The 13,185-nt window shown below is 46.3% G+C and overlaps 1 protein-coding gene across 4 annotated transcripts in view; it reads right to left on the bottom strand.

Annotated features, from left to right (window-relative positions):
• LOC139265182 (kelch-like protein 4) overlaps nucleotides 1-13,185 on the bottom strand; it is a 224,549-nt gene that overhangs the window by 125,264 nt on the left and 86,100 nt on the right. The window contains exons 2-3 of one of the 4 annotated variants that reach the window (XM_070882113.1): nucleotides 9,261-9,281; nucleotides 6,062-6,081 (exon numbers count right to left, since the gene is read on the bottom strand). The exons of 1 other annotated variant lie outside the window; for it this stretch is intronic. In XM_070882113.1, coding sequence (XP_070738214.1) covers nucleotides 6,062-6,081; nucleotides 9,261-9,281 — 41 coding nt within the window. Of the gene's footprint in view, nucleotides 1-4,926; nucleotides 4,944-6,061; nucleotides 6,086-9,260; nucleotides 9,282-13,185 lie in introns of all 4 variants that reach the window. 2 more of the 4 variants (XM_070882111.1, XM_070882114.1) reach the window with 2 other exon arrangements.

The following is a 13,185-nucleotide window of genomic DNA, read 5'->3' as shown; positions in this document are numbered from 1 at the left end:
GTTAATAAAATCATAGACCACTATTTACTTGAACATGCAAACCATGAAATAAATGCATGCGGTTTATTTTATTGCTGTGACTATTGTTTTACAAAATCATTCTATAAACATGGCTGCGGATCATGTTAATATGAAATCCTTTGTTTTGAGTCGCCTAGTTTTGCTGAATTTTTTCAATGGCAGTGTTTTCATTTTTAAACTATGTGATGGCAAAAAGTGATTCATTCCCTATTTGGCTGTCAAGATTTGAGAAAATGTTGACAAATTCCCAGCTTTGTTTGATAAACTAGTTATATATATATATCGACAAAGCAATATTTGTTTCCCTGCAGATCAATTCTGGACACACATCAGCAAAACTAATCAATTAATTTTGATTGTGGCAAAGACCAGACTATCATTTTTAAGGCTTCTTATATGTATTACATTTTTGGAAATTTCAGTATTTGTTAATGAACCTTTTATTAATGCAGAACTTGCACTTGTACATATAGGAACACATCACATAAAACATAATGCCCCAAAAAATCCGTAACAACAAAAGGTTATTAGAGAAGAAATCAATGCCTTGCAGAAACTTATGGAATTCAACATGAGGATAGACTGGAAATTTATACGAGGGAAGACACTTGCAATATAAGCATTGATTTTCCAGTCTGAGCACAGAGTAGGTGGGCGTAGGGGGATTGGACCACCAGATTGGAGGGCTGAAGTTTCACGATAAACATTATCAACATGGCAGAGGGCTGCTGGCAGGACATATGTCTCTAATTGGGAGCTCACTGTTTTGGGAGTGGGAAATTGGATCTGCTGCAGAATAATTTGGCCTGCAGCAACAGCATCAAGGTGAGGTGTATTTTAATAGTCAAATTTATCAATAGAATCATAGAATGGTTACAACACAGAAGGGGGCCATTCGGCCCGTTGAGCCCATGCCGGCTCACTGCAAGAGCACTTCAGCTAGTCTCACTCCCCTGCCCTTTCCCCAAAGCCATGCTTTTTTTTTCCTTCGGGTACTTATCCAATTCCCTTTTGAAAGCCATGATTGAGTCTGCCTCCACCATCCTTTCAGGTAGTGCATTCCAGATCCCAACCTCTCGCTGCATAAAAAAGTTTTTCCTCATGTCGCCTTTGGTTCTTAACATAGAAACATAGAAAATAGGTGCAGGAGTAGGTCATTTGGCCCTTCGAGCCTGCACCACCATTCTTGTAAATCTTTTCTGCAGCCTCTCTAAGGCCTTCACATCCTTCCTAAAGTGTGGTGCCCAGAATTGGTCACAATACTCCAGTTGAGGCCGAACCACTGTTTTATAAAGATTCCCTATCAAGGGAAATCAGGGATAGTATTAAAGCCAAGGAAGTGGCATACAAATTGGCCAGAAATAGCGAACCCGGAGACTGGGAGAAATTTAGAACTCAGCAGAGGAGGACGAAGGGTTTGATTAGGGCAGGGAAAATAGAGTACGAGAGGAAGCTTGCAGGGAACATTAAGAAGGATTGCAAAAGTTTCTATAGATATGTAAAGAGAAAAAGGTTAGTAAAGACAAATGTAGGTCCCCTGCAGTCAAAATCAGGGGAAGTCATAACGGGGAACAAAGAAATGGCGGACCAATTGAACAAGTACTTTGGTTCGGTATTCACTAAGGAGGACACTAACAACATTCTGGATATAAGAAGGGTCAGAGGGTTTAGTAAGGAGGAGGAACTGAGGGAAATCCTTATTAGTCGGGAAATTGTGTTGGGGAAATTGATGGGATTGAAGGCCAATAAATCTCCAGGGCCTGATGGACTGCATCCCAGAGTACTTAAGGAGGTGGCCTTGGAAATAGCGGATGCATTGACAGTCATTTTCCAAAATTCCATTGACTCTGGATCAGTTCCTATGGAGTGGAGGGTAGCCAATGTAACCCCACTTTTTAAAAAAGGAGGGAGAGAGAAAACAGGGAATTATAGACCGGTCAGCCTGACATCGGTAGTGGGTAAGATGATGGAATCAATTATTAAGGATGTCATAGCAGCGCATTTGGAAAGAGGTGACATGATAGGTCCAAGTCAGCATGGATTTGTGAAAGGGAAATCATGCTTGACAAATCTTCTGGAATTTTTTGAGGATGTTTCCAGTAGAGTGGACGCGGGAGAACCATTTGATGTGGTATATTTGGACTTTCAGAAGGCTTTCGACAAGGTTCCACACAAGAGATAAATGTGCAAAGTTAAAGCACATGGGATTGGGGGTAGTGTGCTGACATGGATTGAGAAATAGTTGTCAGACAGGAAGCAAAGAGTAGGAGTAAATGGGTACTTTTCAGAATGACAGGCGGTGACTAGTGGGGTACCGCAAGGTTCTGTGCTGGGGCCCCAGCTGTTTACACTGTATATTAATGATTTAGATGAGGGGATTAAATGTAGTATCTCCAAATTTGCGGATGACACTAAGTTAGGTGGCAGTGTGAGCTGCGAGGAGGATGCTATGAGGCTGCAGAGCGACTTGGATAGGTTAGGTGAGTGGGCAAATGCATGGCAGATGAAGTATAATGTGGATAAATGTGAGGTTGTCCACTTTGGTGGTAAAAACAGAGAGACAGACTATTATCTGAATGGTGACAGATTAGGAAAAGGGGAGGTGCAACGAGACCTGGGTGTCATGGTACATCAGTCATTGAAGGTTGGCATGCAGGTACAGCATGCGGTTAAGAAAGCAAATGGCATGTTGGCCTTCATAGCGAGGAGATTTGAGTACAGGGGCAGGGAGGTGTTGCTACAGTTGTACAGGTCCTTGGTGAGGCCACACCTGGAGTATTGTGTACAGTTTTGGTCTCCTAACCTGAGGAAGGACATTATTGTTATTGAGGGACTGCAGCGAAGGTTCACCAGACTGATTCCCGGGATGGTGGGACTGACCTATCAAGAAAGACTGAATCAACTGGGCTTGTATTCACTGGAGTTCAGAAGAATGAAAGGGGACCTTGTAGAAACGTTTAAAATTCTGATGGGTTTAGACAGGTTAGATGCAGGAAGAATGTTCACAATGTTGGGGAAGTCCAGAACCAGGGGTCACAGTCTAAGGATAAGGGGTAAGCCATTTAGGACCGAGATGAGGAGAAACGTCTTCACCCAGAGAGTGGTGAACCTGTGGAATTCTCTACCACAGAAAGCTGTTGAGGCCAATTCACTAAATATATTCAAAAAGGAGTTAGATGTAGTCCTTACTACTAAGGGGATCAAGGGGTATGGCAAGAAAGCAGGAATGGGGTACTGAAGTTGCATGTTCAGCCATGAACTCATTGAATGGCGATGCAGGCTAGAAGGGCCGAATGGCCTACTCCTGCACCTATTTTCTATGTTTCTATGTTTCTATTCATCATAACTTCCTTGCTTTTGTACTCTGCCTCTATTGATAAAGCCCAGGATCCCGTATGCCCTGCCACCCTCAACGATTTGTGCACATATACACCCAGGTCTCTGTGTTCATGCACCCCCTTTAGAATTGTACCCTTTAGTTTATATTGCCTCTCCTCATTCTTCCTACCAAAATGTATCACTTCGCATTTTTCTGCATTAAATTTTATCTGCCACATGTCCACCCATTCCACCAGCCTCTCTATGTCCTCTTGATATCTATCACTATTCTCCTCACTGTTCACTATACTTCCAAGTTTTATATCATCTGTGGATTTTGTGTCATCTGCAAATTTGGAAATTGTGCTCTGTCCAAGTCATTAATATATCTCAAAAAAAGCAGTGGTCCTAGCACTGAGCCCTGGGGAACACCACTGTATACCTTGCTCTAGTCTGAAAAACAACCATTCACCATTACTCTCTGTTTCCTGTCACTTTGCCAATTTCATATCCATGCTGCCACTGTCCCTTTTATTCCATGGGCTTCAACTTTGCTGGCAAGCCTAATGTGTGGCACTTTATCAAATGCCTTTGGAAGTCTATGTACACCACATCAACCCCATTGCCCTCATCAAGCCTCTGTTACCTTATATTTAACTTCAATATAAAATAATAGAAGGAAGAAGTGCTGCAGAACCTCAGGCCTCAAAATTTAGTAATACCTGGGCTGGATTTTCGGCGTTTAGGATTCTGGGGCGTTAATGATGGCGGGGCAGTCCTGATACTGCCTGGAAAAAGTTTGCGCCTTAGTAAGCAAAATTGAGCAGCTGGGCCCAGAGTTTGGAGCAGGGCGCTAAAGGAGGCATTGCACACCTCTCTTAGGGTGCCAGGCCAGCTTAACGTGCGAAAATCTCAAGCTAAAGAGCCGGCCTGGGATCGCTCCAAGAGTAGTCTGGGGAGAAAGAAAACTGGAAACAAAACACCAAAAACATTCCCAATACATAGCCCATGCCACCACAACATAAAGAGCAAACAAAATAAAAGAAAAAACCATCACACTTACCTGAGGTCGGCATTACTTACCTGTCTGTAGCAGCTACAGCTTGGAATGCCTGCTTTCATAGGCATTCCCAGCAGGGCATGCTGCACAGTGCTATGGGTTGGATGGGAGTCAAAAATCAAGCCAGTTTCACAACCAGGGGAGTTGCACACCGGCTCGCTGCTTCCGGGCAATAGTGTTCTGCGCCTTACTGACACCGGCCCCAAAAACCCCAGCGGGACGTCCACCCAGAAGCCCACCGCCGCCATTGCCACCCCTCCAGGACGTAAACAGAGGCGGACAGCAGCTGAAAATCCAGCCCCTTGTGTTCAATTACTCTTGGAACAAGTGCAGCAAAGAAGGGCCACGCTGTTTGGCATCCCAGAGGAGGGTAGCACTGCTTGCACAGACAAGTAGCAGAGAGTTCTTCAGGAGGTGCTCATGCATGTGAAAGCAGAGTACAACACTCAGCGGAGTTGACTGTAAGTCATGACATTTACAGGCCATATACATTAGACACCTCAAATCGCTGGAGAAATACCACCAACGATGTCGCCGCAAGATCCTGCAAATCCCCTGGGAGGACAAACGCACCAACGTTAGCATCCTCGATCAGGCCAACATCCCCAGCATCAAAGCAATGACCACACTCGAACAGCTCCGTTGGGTGGGCCACATTGTTCACATACCTGACACAAGACTCCCTAAGGAACTCCTACACAGCAAGCAAGCCCCAGGTGGGCAAAGGGAACATTTCAAGGACACCCTCCTTGATAAAATGTATCATCCCCACCGACACCTGGGAGTCCCTGGCCAAAGTCTGCCCAAAGTGGAGGAAAAGCATCCAGGAGGGCGCTGAACGCCTCGAGTCTCGTCGCTGAGAGCATGCAGAAAACAAGCGCAGGCAGCAGAAGGAGCGTGCGGCAAACGAGTCCCATCCACCCTTTCCTTCAACGACTGTTTGTCCCACCTGTGACAAGGACTGTAATTTCCGTATTGGACTAATAAGTCACTTTTAGAGTGGAAGCAAGTCTTCCTCGATTTCAAAGGACTGCCTATGATGATGATGTGATCTCAACAGGCCAACCAAAGAAAGTTTACCGACATCACCATATATCAATTAACTATTGGTGGTGGGGCAGTCCAGGACAAAGGGACATAACCTTAAAATCAGAGCCAGGCCATTCAGGAGAGAAGGTAGGAAATACTTCTTCATGCAAAGGGTAGTAGAAGTGTGGAACTCTCTCCCACAAAAAGCAGTCGATGATAGTTCAATTAATAATTTTAAATTGTAGATCAATAGGTTTTTGCTAACCACGGGTATTAGGGTTGTGGAGCCATTGCGGGTGGTTGAAGATGGGATACAGATCAATCATAATCTCATTGAATGGTGGAATAGGCTCAAGGGTCTGAATGGCCTACTCCTGTTCCTATGTGTTGTGTTCCGAACACAAATGAGACTGCACACAGGGAGGTTAAAGTAACAATGGCCTCAGTCTTTATTAAGACACTCCAGAGTGAGGAACAGGCCTTCGGGGCTGGCTTATATACAGTGCTCCCAAGGGATGCTGGGATCCCTTTGGACGTCAGGGGATGCGCTCCCTGGTGGCGGAACATGGGAGTGCATGCTTTACAGATACACGACATGACTCCCCCCACAAAGTCAAAATGAAAACTATTTACAAGGTGAGGCGGTCAGGAGCCTTTCTTTCCCTGGTGGACCGCCTCGGTACAAATGTCTGTTCTGGTGTGTTAGCTGTGCCCTCGCTGGGCTGGCGTGTTGTTGGCCCTGCAGAGCTGCTGGATGACCCTGGCCTTGCTGGGCTGTTGGGCGTGATGGGTTCGATTTCTTGGTCCAGGGTGGTGTCGTTGATCCTTTAGGTGTGTGTTGTGTCCTCGAAAAAGGTGGTGCCTGCTGTGGGTTTTTCAGGGCAGTCTGTGAACCGCAGCCTCGTTTGGTCCAGGTGCTTTCTGCAAATTTGTCCATTGTCTAGTTTGACTACAAACACCCTACTCCCTTCTTTAGCTATCACCGTGCCCGCGATCCACTTGAGATCATGTCCATAGTTTCGCACATACACAGGGTCATTCAGATTAATTTCCCGTGACACAGTGGCGTGACCATCGTTTACATTTTGTTGCTGCCGCCTGCTCTCTACCTGATCATGCAAGTTGGGGTGAACCAGCGAGAGTCTGGTTTTAAGTGTCCTTTTCATGAGTAGCTCAGCTGGGGGCACCTCTGTGAGCGAGTGGGGTCTCGTGCGGTAGCTGAGCAGTACTTGGGACAGGCGGGTTTGGAGTGAGCCTTCTGTGACTCGTTTGAGGCTCTGTTTGATTGTTTGTACTGCCCGCTCTGCCTGCCCATTGGATGCTTGTTTAAACTGGGCCGAGGCGACATGTTTGATCCCATTGCGGGTCATGAATTCTTTAAATTCGGCACTGGTGAAACACGGCCCGTTGTCACTGACCAGTATGCCAGGCAGGCCGTGGGTAGCAAACATGGCCCTCAGGCTTTCAATGGTGGCAGTGGTGGTGCTTCCTGACATTATTTCACATTCAATCCGTTTTGAAAAGGCATCCACCAAGAACATTTTACCGAGAAATGGGCCCGCATAGTCGACATGGATCCTCGACCATGGTCTGGAGGGCCAGGACCACAAACTTAGTGGTGCCACTCTGGGCATGTTGCTCAACTCAGCACACACGCTGCATTGCCGTACACAGGACTCAAAATCAGAGTCGAAACCGGGCCAACACACGTGGGATCTAGCTATCGCTTTCATCATTACTATACCAGGGTGTGTGCTGTGGAGATCCGAGATGAATGTCTCCCTGGCCTTTTTGGTAGCACTACACGGTTACCCCACAACAGGCAGTCTGCCTGAATGGACAGCTCGTCCTTTCGCCACTGGAACAGCTTGATTAGTTCTTGCATTTCAATGGGGATGCTGGCCTAGCTCCCATGCAGTACACAGTTTTTTTACTTGGGACAGCTGAGGATCTTGGCTGGTCCAAGTCCGAATCTGGCGGGCCGTGACAGGTGATTTATCATTTTCAAACGCTTCCGTGACCATCAACAAGTCTGTGGGCTGCGCCACCATCAACAAGTTTGCAGGCTGCGCCATTTCCACCCCCGTGGTGGGCAATGGTAGCCGACTGAGAGCATCCGCACAGTTCTCGGTGCCTGGCCTGTGGCGGATGGTATAGTTGTACGCTGATAGTGCGAGTGCCCACCTTTGTATGCGGGCTGAGGCATTAGTATTTATCCCCTTGTTTTCAGCGAACAGGGATATGAGGGGCTTGTGATCGGTTTCCAGCTCAAATTTGAGGCCAAGCAGGTACTGATGCATTTTCTTTACCCCGAACACACACGCTTATGCCTCTTTCTCAATCATGCTGTAGGCCCTCTCGGCCTTCGACAAGCTCCTGGAAGCATAGGCGACAGATTGCAACTTCTTCGCAATGTTAGCTTGTTGTAATACACACCCGACTCCGTACAACGACGCATCACATGCTAGCACGAGTCTTTTACACGGGTTATACAATACAAGCAGCTTGTTGGAGCATAAAATGTTTCTGGCTTTCTCAAAAGCAATTAATTATTTTTTTCCCCATACCCAGTTCTCACCTTTACGCAATAACACATGTAGGGGCTCTAAGAGGTTGCTTAACCCCGGTAGGAAGTTACCAAAATAGTTGAGGAGTCCCAGGAACGACCGCAGCTCCGTGACGTTCTGTGGCCTGGGCGCGTTCCTGATAGCATCTGCCTTGGTGTCTATGGGCCGAATGCCATCCGCCGCGATCTTTCTCCCCAAAAACTTCACTTCTGTTGCCATGAAGACACCTTTCGACCTCTTCAGCCGCAGCCGTATGCGAGCCAGTCGCTGGAGGACCTCCTGCAGATTTTGTAGGTGCTCGACAGTGTCCCGAACCATGACCAATATGTCGTCCTGAAAAACCACCGTGCATGGTACCGACTTGATTAGGCTCTCCATGTTTCTCTGGAAGATCGCTGCAGCTGACCGAATTCCAAACGTAGATGAACAGTCCCTTGTGCGTGTTGATGCAGGTGAGGCCCTTCGAAGACTCCTCCAGCTCCTGCGTCATGTAGGCCGAAGTCAGGTCGAGCTTGGTGAATGTCTTGCCTCCTGCTAGCGTCGCAAGTAGCTTGTCTGCCTTAGGTAGCGGGTATTGGTCCTGTAGTGAGAAACGATTTATAGTTACTTTATAATCACGCAAATCCTGACCGTGCCATCACTTTTGAGTACTGGAACAATCGGACTGGCCCACTCGCTGAACTCCACTGGGGAGATGATGCCCTCACGTTGCAGCCTGTCTAGCTTGATTTCCACTCTCTCCCTCATTATGTGAGGTACCGCTCACGCCTTGTGGTGAATGGGTCGTGCCTCTGGGATCAAGTGGATCCGCACCTTCGCCCCAGAAAAGTTTCCAATGCCTGGCTCAAAAAGGGAAGGAAATTTGTTAAGAACCTGGGTACATGAGGCCTCATCGACATGTGATAGCCCTCGGATGTCATCCCAGTTCCAGCGGATTTTGCACAGCCAGCTTCTTCCAAGCAGTGTGGGGCCATCGCCCAGGACAATCCAGAGTGGCAGTTCGTGCACCGTGCCCTCGTAGGTGACCTTGACTATGGCGCTGCCCAGGACAGTGATAAGCTCTTTGGTGTATGTTCTCAGTTTCGTGTGGATGGGGCTCAGGGCTGGTCTGAGTGTCTTGTTGCACCACAATCTCTCAAACATCTTTTTACTGATGATGGATTGGCTAGCACCAGTGTCCAGTTCCATGGCTATGGGTAAGCCACTCAATTTTACATTTAGCATTATAGGTGGACATTTCCTTGAAAATGTGTGCCCCCTTGTACTTCAACATCTGCCTCCTCTCTCTGAGGCTCAAAATTGCTTTGATCCACCATGGACCGATCTTCCTCTGCCACGTGGTGGTTAGCAGGTTTTGCAGAGCTTGCAGCTCTGTTGGAGGTGCCTCATTGTTCCACAGCTCTTGCAAACATACCTTTTGAAGCGGCATGAATAGGCCGAATGGAAGCCTCCACAACGCCAACAAGGTGTGAATTGCCTTGCATTCATCCTTTGTTGCAGAATCTGAGTCATCTGGGTCACCTGAGGCCTGCTGGCAGTTGCAGACTCGTGGTTTCTGCTCGCAAACACAGTTCCAGTTAATTTATGAACATTGCTAGCACTTGTGTGCTGAGAGATTTGTTTGGTGATATCATTGGTGGACATAAACGCCTATGCTATCGCAATGGCCTTACTGAGGGTCGGTGTCTCTACAGTCAAAAGTTTTCGTAGGATGGTCTCGTGGCCAATGCCCAGTACAAAAAAGTCTGAGCAGTTGCTCCAGGTTGCCATCAAACTCACATTGTCCTGCAAGTCGCCTTAGCTCGGCGACGTAGCTCGCCACTTCCCGACCTTCAGATCGCTGGTACGTATAGAACCGATACCTCACCATCAGCATGCTCTCCCTCAGGTTAAGATGCTCCAGAACCAGTATACACAGCTCCTCATATGACTTATCTGTGGGTTTCACCGGAGCCAGAAGATTCTTTATGAGGCTGTAGGTTGGTGCCCCGCAGACCGAGGAGGATCGCTCTCCTTTTTGCAATGCTTCCTTCTCCGTCCAGCTCATTGGCTACAAAGTACTGGTCTAACCGTCCGACATAGGCTTCCCAGTCCTCACCCTCCGAGAACTTCTTCAGGATGCCCACGACGGGCGGGAGGGAGGGGGGGGTGGGGGGGAGGGAGGAAGCCGTTCCAGACGGCGGGAGGGAGGGAACCGACCGCCGACCGAACCGGGGGGGGTGGGGGGCGGGGGGAGGAAGCCGTTCCAGACGGGGGAGGGAACCGACCACCGACCGAACGCGGGGGGGGGGGGGGAAGAAGCCGTTCCAGACGGCGGGAGGGAGGGAGGGAAGGAGACAGAAGGCTGCAGGAAGCCTCAGAAATTGAGGAGCCATTTCCCGACGGCAAAAGGGGGAGGTCGTCGGGAAACGGCTGCCTCAACTTTCTGAGGCTTCCTGCAGCCTTCTCAGTGCTGATGTGCTGATGGCAATGTGCTTTTATTAAAAAATGTTCAAAAACTAAACAGCTACAAAGAACTACAAAAATGGCCGAGTGCCAATGTTTCCTTCACACTGCGCAGCGTTGCCGGCAGGAAAAAAACTAATTGAAATAGTACCCGCCCCCTCCCACTTACAAAATCGGCATGAGTGGTCGACTCCGCCCCCCCTGTGCGCCGCGCCAAACAGACAAGGAGCTGCAGGGCTCTCCAGAATCGCGCGTTTTTTTTCCGGCGCCCGTTTTTTATCGTGTGGAAACTTGGGCCCTATGTTTCTAAAGTATGCGTGGCTCAGTGATTCCTCTCCCTCACAATATCTTACAGTACTTTGATTAACAGGCAAGGTTATTATGCAGCAACGTACGTTTTGAACCAGCAACTTACAACGATAAGTGTTCCTGCTGTCACACCCTTAAAGGAATTCATCCATCTGAATGCAGCTGCATGATACATGCATGTGTAATCATATCTACTACGGGATGCATGATGACACTTGAATATTAGTGGACATCCCTAAAATTAGAATAGCTCACCTTTGCTGTTCTGTTTGGAGGAGAAGGCTGTACATAACAGGAGGGAGTAAACCTGAACCTGAGGAAGGCCCCATAACTTGTGACTTTAGGAAGGCCACCCTCTAGCTGATTGGCTAAGAGGGAATAGAGGAAGTAAATAATGGTGAAGTAGGCGAGCCCAAGGTTAGTACTATCCTACTCATTTTCATCCTGCTCACCCTACTCACTCTCTGTCACCAAAGCATACAGTGAAGCATAATATGTGACTTATACTGCTGCAAACTTTATTTTAGGGCTGTAATGATGTCAGTATTGTAACATTTGTTTCTCTCCTCTCCCTGGATGTGTCACTGAAGCTGTGTCAGAGCAGAGTGGTTCATGCCTCAGTACCTCACAAATGATCACTCATGCACTCATCAGCTCAGGTATATCCACAGCAGTGAGTTCAGATAATGAGACAGAGGAAGATGCACAGCTCAGGAGGAATTGGTGGCAGTAGGAAGAAAAGAAAGAGTAGAATTGTGTTGCCTGAATAACAAAGGATGTGTCCATTCTCAGCTGTTGAGCCCAGCAATTTGGACCTCCCAGAGTCTGCTTCAAAAGAAGGATTTTTATTGAGTCATGACAGACTGTGGCAAAGAACCTGCAGAACTGATGGTCATTCAGGTAGATAGAATGTGAGCAGTAATAGTTTTTTATACCTGACTTCCATCTAAAAAGGTTTTTCTCGTCTTAGGTCATCATATTTTGTCAAAAGGAATCTGGAAACTCTTATGCATTAACATATCAAAAATGATGGAATTTGTGAAATGATTAATTTGCGACCACATGCAACATCACTCCAAGTAACCAACTGGACCAGATAGTACAGACAGAAATGTAAATATCCCCAGACAGTATTCATCATGCATTATCTTATTCACCACAAAGCAACTCTTTTAAGAATGCAGCTAACTGGTCAATTTTAAATTCACAATATTTTATTTGGCTGAAATCACATGAAAAAAATGCAGAAAGTTTACTGTTTAAGGCATATCGAAGCTCTAATTCTATCAAAATTATCTCTTTTATTTAAAAAATAAAGTTGGCATTATGTAAGATTGAGCTGACTGCTCAGGGAAATGAATGGTTTGTCATTAACCATCTGAGGCTGGAGATACAAAATAAAACCGGTAAAGAATGTACAAAAATGTAGGAACGAGCATATATTCAAGGAGTAGAACATGCAAAATATAAAGGTACCTCTTCCAGACATTACGGCTAATATGGTTTAACATACATGAGTGACCCAATTAATAATGTCTTTCATGGCTGTTATGCAAATGAAGATATTATCACTTGAATATAACTATCACTATATTTGGATCGATTCCAGCTCACTGCATTTCACAGTTGATAATTTAAAATTGCTCTCGGCAATATCTCTAGAAAAACATCCACATTCTCACATATCAGTCGGTAGTGGATTAGTGTTAATTTGGTTTAATATATTTCAATAAGATGTATGAAATGGAATTTCTAACTGTACTGCAATGTGAATTTCACCAAAGTGGTAGTGGGGTTGGGGGAGTGAGTGAAACATAAAAGAAAAGATGGGAAGTTTAAAAATGTAGCTATTTTCAGCCTGAGTTCAGAATATGGATGTGACATGTAGTCAACTCATTTTGGAGACTTCCTATTGTGCTCATTGCTGTCTATGAAGGTAATTTAAGGACAGAGGGAAAAGATTCCCAGTTAAGTTAGCTAATGGAAGAATCCAAAAGACTCCTGTTACCATCTGAAAGAGATGATGGTCTGTTTTGTTCCTTCATTTTTGTCCTCCCTATTGACATGGTAATGAATGCTGTAACTGTGGTGGAACCATATTTGGATGAGGTGCCCTGGCTGAATTTGATTGACAAACTACAGGGCGGCCTCGAGGAAGAAAGCAAAGTATAACTTAAGATCAAATTCAAACTTAGATTATTCTTTTATAATTCAGCAAGAAGATTGTGCAGTGTTTGCTGTTGTAGCTTTTATAGAATTACATAAAATATACAGCAAAGAAACAGGCCATTCGCCCCAACTGGTCCGTGCCAGTGTTTATGCTCCACACAAGTACCCTCCCATCCCTCTTCTCATCACACTATCAATATAACCTTCTATTCCTTTCTCCCTCATTTGTTTTTCTAGCCTCTCCTTAAATGCATGTATGCTATTCGC

The sequence above is a fragment of the Pristiophorus japonicus genome, chromosome 6, assembly GCF_044704955.1.
Source record: "Pristiophorus japonicus isolate sPriJap1 chromosome 6, sPriJap1.hap1, whole genome shotgun sequence".
Lineage (NCBI taxonomy): Eukaryota > Metazoa > Chordata > Chondrichthyes > Pristiophoridae > Pristiophorus > Pristiophorus japonicus.
Note: the sequence above shows the minus strand (reverse complement) of the source record. Positions and strands in the feature narration are given on the sequence as shown.